Source organism: Melopsittacus undulatus, chromosome 14 (assembly GCF_012275295.1).
Source record: "Melopsittacus undulatus isolate bMelUnd1 chromosome 14, bMelUnd1.mat.Z, whole genome shotgun sequence".
NCBI classification, from domain to species: domain Eukaryota; kingdom Metazoa; phylum Chordata; class Aves; order Psittaciformes; family Psittaculidae; genus Melopsittacus; species Melopsittacus undulatus.
In genome coordinates this window covers 5,199,463-5,218,202 of record NC_047540.1, presented here as the reverse complement: position 1 = coordinate 5,218,202, position 18,740 = coordinate 5,199,463, and the positions used below count along the sequence as shown (strand labels likewise).

Here is an 18,740-nt window from a genome sequence, read left to right as displayed (position 1 = left end):
TGCTAGTGGGAGTGCAAAATCCTTCCCTGAATAGTTGGGGCTGATGAGTACAGGTTAGTCTGAACAGAGGTAAGTCTTAGACCTGAACCTGTTTATCCATGTAAAGTGGTACCACCACATAACACTACCAAGCCTGCAGTATATAAGGCCTAAAAACCATCAAAGGATGGCAGGTCAGAACTCAGCCTTGATGCTCAAGAGGCTTCTATAGAGCCATAGGAAGTCATGGAAAAACACAAAGCTGATTTTGTGTAAGCAGCTGTGAATCATAGAATACTTAAGGTTGGAAAGAACCTTAAGGTCATCTAGTTTCAACCTCTTCTTTTCCTCTCTAGAATGTGGAACTTCAAAGGGTGATTGCAACCCATTTCCTACCACTGGCAACTGGAGGAAGCATAATGAGGTGGGGGTGAGTGTTTGGGACCTTGTTCTGAACTAGAATTAGGGATGTTTGGTGCTCTCTCAGCATTACGTTCACCATTTGTAGAACATACTGCTAGAGCAGTGTTTTTCTTCCAAGTCACACAGCAGCAATCTGCTGCCACTGAAGGCAAAGCCCAGAAAAGAAGTATGTGTAAGGCACAGCTTCGTGGGGGATAAGGAGCAGATGGACTGATCTGCTACGATACTTCGTGTAGTGCCAACAAGGCTGAGAAGGGAGGAAGTGAAAAAAGCAAATGTCTGTGAAACCCATTGCAAACATCACAACAGTTCTGGTTTCCTGTAGCTACTACATGAGCTACAGTAATGTAATAATTGTTGTTTTGTAAGGGGGGCTCTACAAACCCACCATTAAAAATAGAACTAAGATACTGTCTCTAACCTACTAGATAATGAAAAGAAACCCCTCAGTTTCAGCAACAACTGAAATTACCTGGTTTAAAACATGTATCCACTTTTGTGAATAAATAACCTTGAAGCTTTCAGAGTTGTACAGATGTAAACAAAACATATCTAGGCAATATTTAAGACCATCTGTCCTTTTTGTCTCCAGAACACTGTGTTCCTTGTCATAGAAGCAGTAACTCTGCAGACCTTTGCTTCCTGATGCCCTTCTCTAACTGCTAATGAATAATGCAAAAAGGGTGGTGATATTGTACTAGAAATTCCTGGAATTTTGGGTCTTTCTTGGTAGTCTGCCATTAAAAAGAAAAAACCCAGAAAACAGTTTATTGGACTTACTCAAATCTGTAATCTTATTACAGATTAGAGCTATGTTAGGAATAGTTTTGAGAGTCAGGTGGCAAGGAAAAGGTGTCAAACAGATGAGCTGCTCTTAGGTTATTTCTGATCCTGTGTTCTGTTACACCTGATATAAAGAGGCAGCTTCCTGGAATAGGTGACTCTTGATAAATGTTTGCTATTAAGAAGGTTTAGACTAAATTCAGGAGGTTTGTTTTTTTTTTTAGCATTGGATAAAATACCATATTAACAGATTCATATCTTAAAAGCTAGCTTATGAATCTGTTTTTCAGTAAATAACATACTCCTTCCACAATTTGTAGCAGGTGAGATGTTTAAAAGCAAATCTGGACTAAGCCTGTCTTAACTATTGTCTGCTGTAACCAAATTGGGTCTTATCACTGGAAACATGGAGTTGTTTTCAATATGAGGGTGGATTAAGATATAGAAGTAAAGTTCTGACTGTTTGGGCATTAAGGTGCCTCATTATGTCCATAATATTTATCAGGCTAATTGGTTTGCTGACTTTTCTGAATTTATAATGCCTTAAGTATAGGTTTGAGTTGCCATACTCAGCATGTTACAGGACCAAGCCTTTGTATTGCTGATTTTGTGAAGTAGAGATTGTATCTTTGTTTAAGTACTATTTGTGTAGCACTTCATATATATATTTTGTACAAATGCTGAGTGACAGCATGAAAATGTTGCCAGACATCATGGGGTTTGGTTACTGGTCTGGTAAAACTGGTGTTTCCTGTAAGTATTCATCAATGGCTGTCAGGCAATGATGAGAATCTCAGATTTCATTTCATTTAAAATAGGCTTTTTGATGTTTCAACTTGGGAAATATCAACCCTGCAGGTTAAAAAAGGCAAATAAAATGGACTGGGCATTTATTATTTATCAAATGTTTTGACTTCTGACCTTGTTGTGAGTCAGCTGAGACTTGTTGGCTAAACAGAACCCGAGGAGGTGTCCAAGGGAGCAGCTTGCTTAAATAGCTGCTTCAGAAGGCAAAACGTCTGTAACCCCTTTACTTGTGGCCTGAAATGTTGGCTTTTAGAAGAAGCCCAGCATTCGCTGGTGGTGGTTGTAAGCAGGGGGATCCTCTTTGAAAAGAGGGGGAGCATAGTGAGGTGTGACCTAGGGGCTGAGTGCCTTCCTGGCTGCTCCTGAGGAAGGGAAGCATGGATGGATGGATGGATGGATGGATGGATGGATGGATGGATGGATGTCCACTGATCGTTGTACCTCAGTGCCAGCTACCAGCAGCTTGTCACCCATCTGCCATTGACCCTCACAAGCCATCTTGTCCCCACAGGTTATCCCGCAGGTACCCCTGTCCGCTGGTTCCCCTGTTTATTTCAGGTGTTTTCGGTCTCATTAGGGCATCAGCTGTTAAGCCACCTTAATTGAGGGTGCAGTTCATTAACCGGGGTGAGCTCCACGTGCCGGGTCCCGTGCGGGGGCACCGGGGCCGTGGCTCCCCCGAGGGGAGGGGCGGCGCCGTCACCTGTTGCGTTAAACGGGTGCGGGCGGCGTGCGCGCTCCCGCCTGCAGGGGGCGGTGCGCGTGCGCGAGCCGGCGGTGCCCGAGCAGCGTGGAGGGGCCTGCTCTTCCTCCTCCTCCTCCTCCTCGTCCTCGGGCGCGCGCGGGGGGAAGGCGGCGCGTGCTGACGGGAGCGCGCTCGGGCTCGGTGGCGGCGCAGCGGGGGGATTGTTTGCGCCGCCGCTCGGGGTCCCTCCCCGCCGCTCTCCCCCCTCCCTCATCATCACCTTCCTCCTCCGCCGCCTCGCCGTGCCCCGCCGCCGCTGTCGCCCCCGTTTCCGTGTCGGGCCCCCACCCCGCAGCCAATATTCCGGAGATCAAGCGCTACGCGGCCACGGCGGCGGGGCCGGCGGTGGGGCCCGGGCCGGTTGTCGGGGCCGGCGGTGACCGCAGCGAGGCCACCACCGCCGCCATGGAAGCGTTGGGACCCGGTGAGAGCCGCGGGGGCGCGGAGGGGGCGGTGCGGGGGCCCGGCTCGTCGAGGCCTGGCGGGTCGCGGTCAGCGCCGGCCCTGTCAGGTGTGGGCCTGGCAACGGGGCTACCGGGCCCTGCGGGCCGTGTCAGCGGCCGGGAGGGCGACAGCGGGCCCGGCTGCTCCCGTCATCCGCGGGTGGAAGCCGCTGGGCCGGGCCGGGTGCCGCCGCGGCCTGGGGCGGCCGGTCCGGTTGGTGCCGCAGGCCGGGCCGCCGGTGAGCCTGCAGCAGGCCGCCGGTAGTGCGCTGACAAGCGGGCGGCTTGGGGCGTCTTGACAAGGAGCCGCAGCCGGGCCCGAAACTTTGCCCTTAGAGCTGCAGCCGCTGCCCTGGGAGCTGCTGCCCGGCCTGCGGCACCCGGCCCCCGAAGGGAACGGGACGTGGCCTCGGGGCTCGGTGCGTTCACAGCAGTGCGCTCCCCGCACACCAGCCCTGGAGCCGTGCTGGAATCAGCTCTGGTTTGACATTGAGCTGTTACCCAGAGTATAAGGTGATACTTTCTGAAAATACAGACGGTATTTTTTAATGTTTTTAACAAACTTTGGTTAAATACTGGTGGTATTTTGCACATGGGGTTTCCTAATTGTGTCATATTCCAATATCGTTATTCTACCAAATATATGCAAGTTGTATTCCTTGACTTGAGTGCTCTGGACATCACGTTCCCACTCTGTATCATAGTAACGTTAGTTGTGGTGCAGTGGGTAATGTTTATTCACACAAAGGTACTATTCCAGAAGAATCCAGATTTTAAGACAGTGGAGGGCTGACTGGTAAGGTCTGCTGTCTGTGTGGCTGATGCAGCCTGTGCTTTCTGCCTTCCAGCTGTAGCAGCAGATCCTCTTTTAGTTCTGTACAACTGCTTCCTGTCTGAAGTAACTTGGTTGGAGGTGCCTGGTACATAACTGACACAGAGTGGAAGAAATTAAAAGCCTGACAGTGCATGTAACCAGCCCTAGTCAGGCTGATCAGGTGAAATCCTGATAAAATAAGTGTGACTTGCAGGACAGCCTGGAAAACCAGGGTTTTAGCTTGTTCTCTGGAATTCTTTGAAAAGGAGATGTAAGTTTTATCTGCTGTAATCAAACCTGATGGAGGTCAGCTTTGCCCTGCCTGTTTAAACAACTTGTCAATACTGGGGGAGGAAAATGGGTAAATATAGTTGTCATTTAATCTCTTGCAAGAGGTCAGTGCCTGCACTTACTTCAGACTAATTAGCACGGGATTAGTGGATCATCTCTCTACTATCCAAACAAGCACAGCAAACTTTGATTGCCCTTGATGATTCCTCTTGTCAAGGCAGCTGTAGTTTGGTTCCGTGCTAACTGCACCCCACACCCGGTTTATCTGTGCGTGGCCAGCTCCTCGTGGAGGCATCACAGGAGCTGCGGCGCCAGTGATGTGTTGTGTGGGATGCTGGTGGCCCCAGCAGCCACCCCGCTGCTGCAGCAGGGGAGCTGACGTGTCGAGTGGGCTGCAGCTGCTGACGTGCTCTCGGTATTGCTTCTGCTTAGAAATGTGCTAGGGTTAGTGTCCTCGCAGCAGTAATTCTAACTGGGAAAGTGTCAGGCATGGGGTGGCTCAAACACCTGGTGTGGAAGGCTCCTTGGAGCTGGTCCTGGGTTTAGTTTATGACTGTACTAAAGTAGCATTCCAAAATCTGAGTTTCATCCTCTTGACAGATTAATCTGCTTCTGTTCCCTCTTGATGTAATCTGTGAGCCTTTGACTTCAGTGGATACTGGCAGGTTATGATAGTGAATTTACCCTATGTTTTATGATGGGTTTCCTATTGCATTCTTGTATTGTAAGTCTTGTTTCCCCTCTCCTTTGCTACTCTAGAACAGAGAGAAGAAACTTGGATCATGCTGAGCACTGGCAGAGAGAGAGAAAACCCATGAAAATACACTAATTCAATTTGCTTCATGTGCAGTGTCAACTGAGGCTGTGATTAAAAAAGTCTGTTTAATCTTGTTAACATGGTATCTCAGATCTTAACACTTTGAGGAAGTTAACTAAAGACTGAACTAGAGACTAGCTTGTGTGTGAGCACTCTCGCAAGCCTCTAATGATTTCCTCCTTGGAGCTGCTCTTGAAGCTCTTATCTTTGTCCAAATAAACTATCTGCTTGAATCTGTTAAGAGTCTTTGTGCTTTCTCCCTTACTCTACAGAAGAAGGCCTAAACCTTTCCTCACTCCTTTCTTTGTGCTGGAATTTGAAATTGGCTGGAACTGTTCTGTAGGGGAAAAGAATTTCCCTGTTAAAAGCGATGGGTTCATGATGTAAAGGAAACAGCCTAACTTTAGATCCTATATAGAAATCTGGTTTTAGTTTAGAATAAAAATATCCCTTACCAGGTTTTAGATAATATCAATTTTCAAATAAAAACTGGGGATATATGTCCTCAGTATGCCAGGAGTGACAATCATTAACAGCTGAACTCTAAGCCTGTAGTGAAAACAATCACCAAAATGTGCTTTTTGTGGCTGTTCCTAGTTCTAGAAATGGTGGTAAGAATATATTTACATTACATAAAAATGCATACCATGTGTGTGCCTTCCACCTCAGGACTCTGTGAAGTTCATAACCACAGTTGTGTATCCATGTCTCAGAAATTTTGAGTGGATTATGGCACTAACCTGGACCATGCTTTAGGGAACATCTTTTTTTACCTGGAAGTTCCGAGTGACTGGAAGGCTGAGCCACTTGGAACACCTCCATTTGCAGCCTCAGAAAGCTATTTAAGGCTTCTTTCTGCCCTGTCAGGAAGTCAGCTAAAGAACACCTGGAAGGATACTGTGCTGGAGGATCGATTACATCTCATACATATTTATTTGACTTCCCTAGGGCCCCCAACAAGCCTTTTCCAGCCACCCCGTCGCCCAGGCCTGGGAACTGTTGGGAAACCCATCCGCCTCCTGGCCAACCATTTCCAGGTTCAGATCCCCAAGATTGATGTCTATCACTATGATGTAGATATTAAACCAGAAAAGCGCCCTCGAAGAGTCAACAGGTACGAGTTGTTTAATGAGAAAACCAAGCCACACAATGTACCTGCCTCAGTTTAAGAAACTACATCCTAGAAATCCTTCATCTGCTGAAGGCCAGTTGATGTTTGTGCTATGATTAGCAGTTGCTTGTCAGTGAACTATAATGTGCTGCTCTCCTTATTTTCATGAAGATGTTTTGCAATTGGCCTGTAATCTGGAAAGCTCTAGGAAATGTGCTGAGTGTTGAACTACAGCTGGTTTTATTTCACAGTCTGCAAATGAATGTTCCTGGTACTTGTTCTGCAGTCTGTTATACAAACAAGTGTTAGCAGCTGAGGGGAGGGAATTCAGCTGCAGGTTGACATTTTAGGGTCCACACACCCTCTTGTCAGTAGAACTGATGCACAGAGCTGACCCCATGGTAGATGCTTATATTTGTGTCTGGGTTTGAACAGCTCTCCAGATTCCACTGCCGGTTTTGACTGTATCTCTGCTGATGGTACAGATACCTGCCTTGTGTGTAGGCACCTCTATGTTGAAACTTAGGTGCCTTCATCTGGAGGTGACTTCTAAAGCTCCTGGTGTTGATGTCTATGCATTGTTCTTTCTCATACTTTGCTCACTTAAGTTATGAAAAAGGGATTTAAAACTGTATAAGACCATTGCTGGACTCTGCTCTCCTACCTAACTTGCTAAATCCCTCTGTAGAGAGGTGGTGGATACTATGGTGAGACACTTCAAGATGCAGATATTCGGTGATCGGCAGCCTGGATACGATGGGAAACGGAACATGTACACAGCACACCCCTTACCTATTGGCCGGGATAGAGTAAGTGTTTCTATGAGCAGTTTTAAGTTCCTGTGTCATTTGACAAGCATTCTTTTATTGACATAAACCCAAAATGCTGTCACATGTATTAGTACACACTTGGAAAGGCCAGGCAGCACCAGTTGGGGATCTCTAGGAACATATTGGTGTGCTGCTGAAGTTTGTCGTCTTCAGGTTTCTAATTGGCAGCTCTTCAGCTGGTGAATTTGTCTGTGATAGTGTGAACTAATACATTGTGCTCCTTCAGCTGCAAGGAGATTTCAATTTTTTCCCACCCTGATAGAAACTTCCCTTTTCTCTGCTCCAGCCCTTGTTCTGTTGCTAAATGATAAAGGAATTGTAGATGATCAATACACTGGTTTGGTTTGTCTGCACTATTGAGATATGTCCTCCTGTTCCTTAAGAGCAACTGCATCAGTTGCATTGGCCCTGCAAGCTCTGGGCCTTGCTTGCTGGCACCCTGTTCCTAACAGATTGCAACCTGTATTGAGCAGTCCTGATATAAAATTTAACCCCTACCCTAGGAATACATAGGATGAGTTCACGTTTACCCTTTGGGTTGACAGTGTGTGAGAATAATCACAAGCAGTGTGCTAGAACTGAGATTTGTGTTTCCCACTGAGTCTTCTTTTTGACCAAAAGATTTTCTTGCCTTCCATTTGGTTCTGAAGACATCTTTGCTATTAGTTGGCTGACTTAAAATACAATGACTCACATTTCTCCAGAGCTTTGATGTCACCATACTAATTGCTGCTTCAAATTTACATTTAAAGATACCTCAGTGCAGTTTCTCAGATGAATAAATTACAAGCTTTCAAAATCCTAAGGATTTGTAATGTTCTAAGAGAATTACACAAACTAATACGCAAAAATATAGATTCAAAAGAGGAGAAAAACATAACACTAGTTAGTGTTGGGATAGTCTGCAATGCATAACAAAAGCTTGGGCTTAATTCTGCTCTGCCAGGTGGATATGGAGGTGACGCTTCCAGGAGAGGGGAAGGACCAGACATTTAAAGTATCCGTTCAGTGGGTGTCAGTCGTCAGCCTTCAGTTGCTGCTGGAGGCTCTGGCAGGGCACTTGAATGAAGTTCCAGAAGATTCTGTACAAGCACTTGACGTGATCACACGGCACCTTCCCTCCATGAGGTGGGTATCTGTGGTGCTTCCTGACTCGCTCCATCCTCTGTGTGTCTTAACATCTGTCTTAGTTATTACTTGCTGCTGTTAGATGCTTGCAGTAGAAGGGATGAGGGATGCAGTTGTGTAATTCAACGCCTGCTTTACAAATTTGCCCTAGAACAGGGAAATCTGATCTGAACTCAGGACTTGTACCTGCTGGTCATGTTTCTAACAGGAATAGCCTTTCCAGCTGCACTGGTGGTAGATAGTGTGCTTGCCATAAGTCAGCTCTAACAGTTCTGACGTACTGTAGGACTGTGCTTTAAACACCATAGGGATGAATATAAAAAGGTGTATTGGAAAGAAATGATTGAAGTATTCATTTTCTTACCTTTTTCAGGTACACTCCTGTGGGTCGCTCCTTTTTCTCCCCTCCTGAAGGTTATTACCACCCTCTGGGTGGTGGCAGGGAGGTCTGGTTTGGTTTCCACCAGTCAGTCAGGCCTGCCATGTGGAACATGATGCTCAACATTGATGGTATGTGGGAAATTCTGTCTCGCTAATGTAACAGAGCTCTTTCTGCTTCTAAAGTAAATGTCCTCCTCTTTTTATCTTAGTGTCAGCAACTGCTTTCTATCGTGCTCAGCCTATCATTGAGTTCATGTGCGAGGTCTTGGACATTCAGAACATCAATGAGCAATCCAAGCCTCTTACAGACTCCCAGCGTGTCAAGTTTACCAAAGAAATCAGAGGTAAAAGCTTTGTCCTAAAGCTGTTGCAACAAAATACTGTAAACCTGCTCACGTTGTGCTGATGAAAATAGGCAAGGCATTTGGGAAGCTGGCCTATTCCTTTATGCCTTCGTCTTTCTCCAAGGTGACTCATAGGCTTGAATTATGGAACTTTTGTGTTGGGCTTTCAGGTCTGAAAGTAGAGGTTACCCACTGTGGCCAGATGAAGAGAAAATACCGGGTTTGCAATGTTACTCGGCGACCAGCTAGTCATCAGACGTACGTACACAAGCATTTTCTGTCCATTTCTAAGCTCTTGAACCTATTAGATGTAGGGGGTACATTGTTTATGCAAGAATGAGTTGATTCTGGAGGTGAAGCAGCTGTGTGGCTTGACAAGAATGGGTAATCTTAATGGAGTGGAAGACTAGTGTGGGGTTAGACCACTGCTTCATTTCTTTCAGCACAGGGCAATTCAAGCTGTGTCCTGGCTTTTACATTTTAAAGGCTGTAATTTTTAAAATAGCTATGAAAAAACTCAGTCTACAGGAATATACAATAGAAATAATAGAGAAATCTTTTTATAAAGAAGCGAGCAAGCAGCTCAGGAAAAGAAACCTTTGCAGCATTTCTAGTCTGGCATACATTTCCCATACCATTTTTTCCTTTAAAAGAAATAATCTTGAAAAGCCTAACCAGAACAAATGTCCTTTGTAGGTTTCCTCTGCAGCTGGAAAATGGGCAGGCTATGGAGTGCACAGTAGCTCAGTATTTTAAGCAGAAGTACAGTCTGCAGCTGAAATATCCTCACCTTCCCTGTCTCCAAGTAGGGCAGGAGCAGAAACACACGTACTTACCACTTGAGGTAAGAATCTTTCTCTTGCACTGTGGTGTATCCTCTGCCAAACAGCATCGTGCCACCTCTCGCTGTCCCTGTGTAGGTGTGTAACATAGTGGCAGGCCAGAGATGTATAAAGAAGCTAACGGACAATCAGACATCGACTATGATAAAAGCAACTGCAAGATCTGCACCTGACCGCCAGGAAGAAATCAGCAGACTAGTAAGTGTCTTTTCCACTCTGTGTTTGTCACTTCTCACAGCCCCTCACAAGCACTGTAACGTGTGTAATGATAAGCAGAATGACCAAGAACTGCTTAAAAAATCAGACTTTAAAACAAATAATTTAAAAGGGAAAGCCTGTTTGTGGCCACCTGAAGCTTTTCCTGTAGTTCCATGAATACTTTTGTTGTCACCAGGTGAAAAGTAACAGTATGGTTGGTGGACCTGATCCCTACCTGAAGGAGTTTGGTATTGTTGTCCACAATGAAATGACAGAGTTGACAGGCAGAGTTTTGCCAGCACCAATGCTGCAATATGGAGGCAGGGTGAGTTATTGAAGTGTTTCATGTATCTTCTCATAAGGCTTCCTTTGGCTGGAGTTGAAACAAAGCAGCTTTTTATTTTCATTTTTAATTTGCCTTTGGTTTTTTTTACCTAGAACAAGACTGTGGCCACACCAAACCAAGGTGTGTGGGACATGAGAGGCAAACAGTTCTATGCTGGCATTGAGATTAAAGTTTGGGCTGTTGCCTGTTTTGCTCCTCAGAAACAATGCAGGGAAGACTTACTAAAGTAAGTGTTTCCATATTCATTCAGGGTTTATTTTCCTCATGTTTCTGAAAGGTGATACGCAGTAAAAGTTGAATTTAATGCATCTAATAGTAAAAGGAGGAAAAGACAGTTCTGCAGTGTCTTAAATAAGTACAGCTTGGGAGGAAACTACAACAGAGTTCATACATACACCACGTTTTTTAGCTCTGTCCTTCAAATTACAGAATCCTAAAGATAGAGGTTGTGTGAACCACTGAAATGTTTGGCAACAGTCAGGTCTCATGGTGCTGAGGCGCTGGCACAGGGTGCCCAGAGAAGCTGCCCCATCCCTGGCAGTGTTCAAGGCCAGGCTGGATGGGGCTTGGAGCAGTGGAAGGTGGCTGGAACTGGATGAGTTGATGAACTTTAAGGGTCCCTTCCAACCCAAACCAGTTTGATTCTGTGGTTGCAGTAGTGCTCCAGTATGTTTGGTGGATGAGTAAAAACTAATCAAAGCATCAGTATTAGTTTGGGAATGTGCTTCAAAATGTTCAACTCAAATGTATGTTTCTGTCAGACTTGTAAAATTACAGCAACGGAGGCTTATGGAGCTTCCTCAGTCAGGATTAGGATCATATTTGTGAGCTCCTTACAGTGATAGAAGTGCTAAAAAATAACTACTGTAGTGTCAAATCGGCAGTGCTGTGAAACAGCTGAAATAGCTCAGATGCTGTTGATAAAACCAATGGCAAAAGATCAGGACAAACCCATTTGTGCTTCCTTCACAGGAGTTTCACAGACCAGCTGCGCAAGATCTCCAAGGATGCAGGGATGCCCATCCAAGGCCAGCCCTGCTTCTGCAAATATGCCCAGGGTGCCGACAGCGTGGAGCCCATGTTTAAACACTTAAAACTCACTTATGTTGGTCTGCAGCTGATCGTGGTGATTCTACCTGGAAAGACACCCGTGTATGGTATGGAGAAGAGGCTGTGAAGGGTTAATTAGTAGTACAGAGAGTGGGCATCTCACTGTGCACTTTGAGAGTAGGAAAGGAGATGGGGCAGGCAGCATGTTCTGTTTCAAAAGGGGTTTTGGAGATGGATTGGTTGGGCCTCATCAGAGCATTTGCATATTACCAAAGAGTGAAGGGAACCTTTGTCAGTGAACTTTGAAGGCTCTAAATGACAGTATCATTTAAATAAGAGAAAGCAGATGGAAATACTGACTGCTCAGCTGGAACCACTGATTTCTTTTTCTGTCCCAGCTGAAGTGAAGCGGGTTGGTGACACTCTCCTAGGAATGGCCACGCAGTGTGTTCAGGTAAAGAATGTGGTAAAAACCTCACCACAAACGCTGTCCAACCTGTGTCTGAAGATCAATGCAAAGCTTGGAGGAATCAACAATGTGCTGGTACCTCATCAAAGGTGAGATTAAATCTAAAGCTCTCCTTGAAGTCTGGATTGTCAAGCAAAATGGTGTCGTTTTGTTTATGCTAAAATGATACCCTTCAAAATGTTACGTGCTTTAGAAGTACCCACAGTCTGAAATGGGCAGAGAAGGATGCCTCTGCATCCAGAGGCTGCCTAATAAGCCAAGGATCATCTCTAGTGTCAAAGCCATCCCTCAGAGTGTAAAAACAAGCTCACAAAGGCTTTTTCCCCATGTCTCTCTTTCCTGCCTTTGGGTTTACTCAGTCTGCATTTTCCTCCTGCCACCTCCTTAGGAATACATTTCCTTTCAAGTTGAGATTTAGAAGAGCGAGGAGGAGTGACTTGTGATCAGTGTTTGTAACTTAGTTTGCTTTTGGTCGTTTTCACTTGCTGCTCTCTCTGGACTGGAATTGGCTGAGGCAGAGAACTTTGTCCTTGAAGATTCTGACAGGGAGTTAGTTCTGTTGAATGATTTGGATATCCCTTCCTTGGTTGTAACTTCTGCTTTTGTTGTTGTTCCTCACCCCCCTCTTTTCTGTATTATGATTTGTTACTTAATGAACCTTACTCATATTTAAACAGGCCCTCGGTGTTCCAGCAGCCAGTGATCTTTCTGGGAGCAGACGTCACCCACCCTCCTGCTGGGGATGGGAAGAAGCCTTCCATCGCTGCGGTGGTTGGCAGCATGGACGGGCACCCCAGCCGCTACTGTGCCACAGTGCGCGTGCAGACCTCGCGCCAGGAGACCTCCCAGGAGCTGCTCTACAGTCAGGAGGTGATCCAGGACCTCACTAACATGGTGCGAGAACTCTTGATCCAGTTCTACAAATCCACTCGTTTCAAGCCCACAAGGATCATTTACTACAGAGGGGGAGTATCAGAAGGACAGATGAAGCAGGTATTGTCTAATGGTTCCTTGTTGCTTGTGAAAAGGGATTGGCCCTTGAAAACATATATATGTATTGGTTTGGATTGCATTCATTACAGGGACAGTGAACAGTTTCAATGAGATTTCCTGGGCAAGCACAACATATAGTTATCCTGTCTGATCATATTCCTTGCAATGTGGCATTTGACACCCCCCCCCCCACACACACACACACAAAAGAAGGGAAATAGTAATACGTGTACTGAATTCAGCACCTAATAGTGAAATCTTCTACTTCTAGGTAGCTTGGCCAGAGCTTATAGCAATCCGGAAGGCCTGTATTAGTTTGGAAGAAGATTACAGACCAGGAATAACCTACATTGTTGTGCAGAAAAGGCATCACACCAGGCTATTCTGTGCTGACAAAACTGAAAGGGCAAGTAATGTTGACTACATAAGAAAGAGGTGATGGCAACAAGAAAGTAAGATTGTTTGGTTAAGTGGGGTGGTATCCGTCTTGCCCACTAAAATGGAATTATCTGTACGAGCCGTAGCAGTTTGGTGTGGTAACAGGATTTCTCTGCCAAAATAATGAGTTCCTCCCCTTTTTTATTGCTCTAGACCAAGTGGTCAGGGTGGAACAGCTTGTTCCCAGCTCCTTTTGGAGTAGGCGTACTCTGTATCCCTGTATTTGTGTACCTGGAGCTGCAGCTGGGGTTTTTATAGCCTGGGATTCCTGGCTGTAAACTGAACTAGTTGGTCAGTTTGGTGCCTGTTCTGTCTCTTGATGTCTGTAAGCTTTGCCTATGGCACAAATCCACAAGCCAACGAAGGAAACCTTCTTAAGGGGAGAGTTTTTTATCTCCTCAAAAATTCAGAGCCCTGGGGTGTGAGTGCAAACAAGGGTATGAATTTCTTTCAGAAACCCTGCGTTTTCAGATCCTGAACTCCTTGTGTAGGCTTTTTCCCACTCTGCAGTTTTAATGGTACTGCCAAGTGTTTTATTTCCCTCTGATGACACACCAGTTGGATTTGGTGACGGTTCCAAAAATGAGCTCGCTGAGAACATTTTCATCCCTCCTATGTAAATGACCTTAATACTTTTCCACCTTTTTAAGCAGTAAATTCTCAAAGAGCTTTAAGTAGAGCCTACCTTAGGAGGTATTTTTGGGCCACTTCCAAAAAACCCCATGGGCTAATAATAAACTTTCCTCAATAGGTGGGTAAGAGCGGCAACGTTCCAGCAGGCACTACTGTGGACAGCACGATCACACATCCTTCTGAATTTGACTTTTACCTCTGTAGCCATGCAGGAATTCAGGTAATGTCAGCTCTGCTGTGCTCAGGCTATAGGACTAAGTCCTTATAGTTGTCCCCATGAGTAATGTCACTTCTATTTATAGCTTGGCAGCTTTACAGTCGTGTGTGTTCGGTGCCCGTTTGGCACTTGCTCTTCAGTGCACTGACAGAAGGTCCGGTCTTCAGGTACGACCTCTGGTTTTGTTGATGCTCTCCAGCTGACTGCTCGTGTGTTCTCCACAGGGAACCAGCCGCCCCTCTCACTACCAGGTCCTGTGGGACGACAACTGCTTTACCGCAGACGAACTGCAGCTGTTGACATACCAGCTGTGTCACACGTATGTCCGCTGTACGCGATCCGTCTCTATCCCAGCTCCTGCCTACTATGCCAGGCTGGTAGCGTTTAGAGCCAGATACCATCTTGTGGACAAGGATCATGACAGGTAAGGAACTTTGCCTCATCATCTTGGTAGCCAGATAGCTGGAATTACATCCTGCTTTGCCTGATTGTTCATGGTTATCTGTATGTGCCTGCATTTCCACAGTGCTGAAGGCAGCCATGTGTCAGGACAGAGCAATGGCCGTGATCCTCAGGCTCTGGCAAAAGCAGTGCAGATCCACCATGACACTCAGCATACGATGTATTTTGCTTGAGAGCATCTGGGAAGATGAGGCAAAACCAACAACCCGTGCAGTCCTGAAATGTTTTGAATGCCTACTGCTATAGCTGGGGCCCAGTTGATTTCAGGCTGCCCATTACCAGCAGCTCTGACCAGTCGCACTGAATCTGTACTTCACAGCAATGTCTGATGCACCAACATAATTGAGCCATTTGTTTCATTGTTTTCTGTAATAGAAATTCATAGACTTGTCTTTTCTGATGCATTGGACTGAATTTTTACCTCAAAAGTGTAAAAGGCCGATCATCCTGACATTTTTAAAGGATTTGGCACGAAAGGTTTCTATTGAATATTTTGCTAGCTATCGTTTTTGAGTTCTCTTCTCATCCCATGAGCTTAACATGACGACTTGATTCCCCGTCTTCACGCCCTGCTTAGTGAGTATGCATATTGATGGCAAAATGTTTTTCTCCGGTTCAATGTAATTGTTCTATTGTGTGGGGCCATAGATTTTTTAATGGAGATTTTAGACTTCACTACTGTAAATGCCTTTTATGGAACGTAACTTTCACAGGTATTGCAGTTTTTTGTCAGTTTTACTAAGTATCTTTTTAATCTCTGCAGACTTCGGCTGCGAAGCAATTGCACTATACTGCGAGTTCGACTAGGTGGTTCTTGTTCTGTGAATGTGTAATATAAACAGATAGTGATGCCTGTCAGTAGATCTTAATTCTAATGGTTATAAATAATACTGCCATGGTATCGTAACAAGTACTGAACCATCATTTCCCCCCTCTAAAAATGATAAAAAAAAAGAAAACACAAAAAAATTAGCTTTTAGGTATTTTGCAGACTTTTACAGAAGTGCCCACTTGATGCTGCTGTGTGGTTTGATAAATCTAAGGGATTTTAAAACTTTTTTCTCCTAGAGGGTTTAACTTTGGCAATAAATCTTTGTTTTTTAAGCCCCCCCAACAGTGTAATTTTCTAGCTGAGGATTGTGCATGAGTCGAACCGACATTCTCGTGTCGTTTTTCTGAACACACAATTTGGCAGTTTCGGTAACGAATTGGGAAAGATGCATTTCCATGCTTTTTTTAAGACTTATTTTTAACTGTTTTATATTCACTGTTGGTGTCCTGTCTACAGCATTTTTTATAAGCTTGGAAACTGGGTGTTACGTGTAGGAAAGGCTTGCCAATCTGTACAGTCTACATGTATTGTGTGACCGGCAACCTACTTGCTACCAGCATTTTCAACTCTTTGGTTTTCTCTTCCCCTGGAAATCTAGGTTGCGCACACAACTGCATCCAACAGCATGTTTAACCAACGTAACTCTCATCTACTGATTCTGTCCCAGCCTAGAAGTTAGGGTTTTGGTTAATCTGCTTGGCTTTGTTTCAGCTGCAGTGTAGAATAAAGAAGAGGGGCTCGGTTTCACCGGATGCTCTCGGAATCCGTGAACATGGTGTGTTAAGACTAGATCCCCCTTAGTGTTAACCTGAGCTAGTGCAGATTAAAACCTTCTTCCTAAACTGAGGAGAGCCGACACCACTACTTCAGTAACGGGAGCTGAAGTCCAAGGATTGCACTGTGGGCTCTGATGCTCGTGTGGGGTTTGCTGCTAAGTTGTCTGCTGTTCCAAAGCATAGGAACCAGCCCCCTCAAAATTTCAGCAATATGAAATGCTGTTTCCTTCAATCTTTAAGCTTGTAAATAAATGAAAGTTTACATTTCTAGCCGCTGGGGGTTACTTTCAGTTGTACCAGAGTACACTGAACTTAGACTTCAGACAGTTTTATAACCACCTTTCAAGTAGGACGTCTCATGAAATTAAGTTGAAACTTTTATTCCTTTCTGTTGCAAATGGGACTGAAGCAAACTCTGCTCCTGGCACATGCTGAGGGCAGGGTTAGATTGAAAGGAAAAAAGATTCTTTTTGAAGTTTTTTTAATTCTTTTTTGTTTAAAGAATACCTCACTTGTGTAATAAAATCAGGACGTGGGTGGGAGACTGACCGCTGCTTCAGCTGGATGGCTGCTTTCTCAGTACTCGTTCAGGGAGAACACAAAAAACCCCCCTTGTTAGAATGAACTCTGACTGACCCAACACAAACCAGAGAACTTTGGCACCTTGAAAAGAAACTGAGCGCCCTTTTTAGGTGGTAAGATCAAGGATCACTATTTTGAGTTTGTGCACTAGGCAAGAATGTGGCTGGTTTAATGGAGGGTGCGTAAGGAAGATGTAGTTTGTAGTTGTCCAGTGCCAAGCACTCCTAGTTCGGATTGAGTGAAGCGAGAGCCTCTCCTTTGTTTGCCTGGGACCGGACTCGATGTTTAACCTCAGGCTAGGTGGGTTGTTAGACCTCGCCTTGGGAGGAGAGTCAGGACTGTGGCATGGTGGTACCGGTAAGACCAACACTGCGGCAGTTCCTGCACAGGTCTGAGGCCACAAATGGAGGTTGGGCTTGACATCTGGATTAGCCCCTTGGGCCTGACTGAATCGTTATGCATGTGTCAATCAATGGGAAGATGTGCATTCTGTAGATGTAGTTCTTAGGGTGTTTTGGGTTTGGTTTTTGTTATTTTTTTAACTAAATAAAGCCTGTTGGCCACTGTTTAGCTCTGTGGTGTGAAAGAGTTTAAATGTAGCAATGTTTAACGAGTTGGGCAGGGGGTGGTTGGTGTTTGAAACCACAAAAGGGGGGCAGAAATCCTGTTTTCAAGCAGTTCTGCTTGCTTTGTGAACAGCTGCATTCTGAACAAGCGCTGGTGATGGTTTTGAAGGGCCTGGTGCTTTATCTGTGCTCTAAGTACTGCAGTTGGCTGCATCCGAAGGGCACCGGAGGTGGCTGCTCGCAGCACAGCTCTGCTCCCAGGTCAAACCCCACCAGCAGCTCTATTCTGTGCATTGGGGACCTTGTTCAGATCCAGTGTTTAACACAACCCACCCCCAAGCTCCCTTTGTGGATGTGCTGTAGGAGTTTTCTTGCTCAATAGCAAGGGAGTCGCTCTGCTTTCATTTTTGGAAGGCAGGGTTTGGAGGGCATTGTATCAATCCTGTTCTGACTACAAGGCTTCTTCCTTGTGCACTGGAGGAAAGACCTTGAAATATCACAGATTTTCTTATACCTTGCTATTGACATTTTCATATTTCTATGTCTAGAGCTGAAACTTCAATGTAAGATGTTTGCATTTGTTCCTTTGGACTTACGATGTAATTCTTTTTGTTTCTATATTGTTGGACTTGTAATGTTGAAACCTGTATTTTACTAAATGGGGACTGGATGTATGTCTATAGCAATACGAGGTACTCTTTCTGAACTGTCCTGGGCAGGTGACAGCCCCACGTTGCGCTAAGATGCTGGTCGTGTACAACTTGCAATGTATTTTTTTTTAGCCTGCAGGGATATTTTGTGTTCATGTGTCCAAAAAAAAGGAATAAGAATAAGAATAAGAATAAAAAAAGGCATTCTTGTGCCAAATGTTGTTTTTCCTTGTTGCTGTCTAATAAATGCAATGTACAGAGTGAGCAACTGCTACTGCTGCCTGTAAACAAATGTCTTAAATTATTTAACTTTTAATTAAACCTTGTACACTATGTGTAAGCTGTGGACCTCATTGCCACACCAGCTTCATTCCTGATGTGCTAGGGTGCAGAACGCCAGAGTTACCCATGGGTGCCCTCCCGTGTGATGCTAAGAGAGGGATTAAGCTGCCCAGGGGCAGATGTGCAGGATGGGTGTTTAATGTCCTCACAAAGTGTATGGCAGTGTGTAGAGTTAACAGCCTCTTAGTTCCAGCTTAGTGAGTTACCAGTTAATAAACCAGAGCTGTTTGCTTATTCATCTTCTCTGTTGCAGGTGGGGGTTTGTGGTTTACTCAGACAACAGAGTCACTATAAGGATGATGCTAAGGACAGAGAAAGCTTTGGATGAGCTGCAACTGCACTTCAGGACATGCAATTGCTTAAAATAACCTGTCTGCAGCAACCCCCAGCTCCCAGGTTTTAACTCATTTGAACTGAGCTGGGTGAGCCTCAGCCCAACCTGAGGAGA

The 18,740-nt window shown here is 45.1% G+C and overlaps 1 protein-coding gene across 1 annotated transcript; it reads left to right on the top strand.

Annotated features, from left to right (window-relative positions):
* Positions 1-2,815: 2,815 nt before the first annotated feature.
* LOC101868627 (argonaute RISC component 4) lies at positions 2,816-18,298 on the top strand. The gene is made up of 18 exons (XM_034069159.1): positions 2,816-3,161; positions 6,051-6,216; positions 6,902-7,022; positions 7,990-8,171; positions 8,545-8,681; positions 8,762-8,896; positions 9,067-9,154; positions 9,593-9,740; positions 9,817-9,936; positions 10,133-10,261; positions 10,375-10,508; positions 11,255-11,439; positions 11,731-11,890; positions 12,479-12,794; positions 13,066-13,200; positions 13,984-14,085; positions 14,307-14,506; positions 14,609-18,298. The coding sequence occupies exons 1-18, from the start codon at positions 3,143-3,145 to the stop codon at positions 14,715-14,717; spliced, it is 2,586 nt and encodes an 861-aa protein (XP_033925050.1). The 5' UTR covers positions 2,816-3,142; the 3' UTR covers positions 14,718-18,298.
* The last annotated feature ends 442 nt before the right edge of the window (positions 18,299-18,740 follow it).

Coding starts and splice junctions, on each gene's coding strand:
- LOC101868627 (XM_034069159.1), top strand. Junction 6,217..6,901: donor CGCCCTCGAAGAGTCAACAG/GTACGAGTTGTT, acceptor ATCCCTCTGTAG/AGAGGTGGTGGATACTATGG. Junction 14,507..14,608: donor GTGGACAAGGATCATGACAG/GTAAGGAACTTT, acceptor GCATTTCCACAG/TGCTGAAGGCAGCCATGTGT.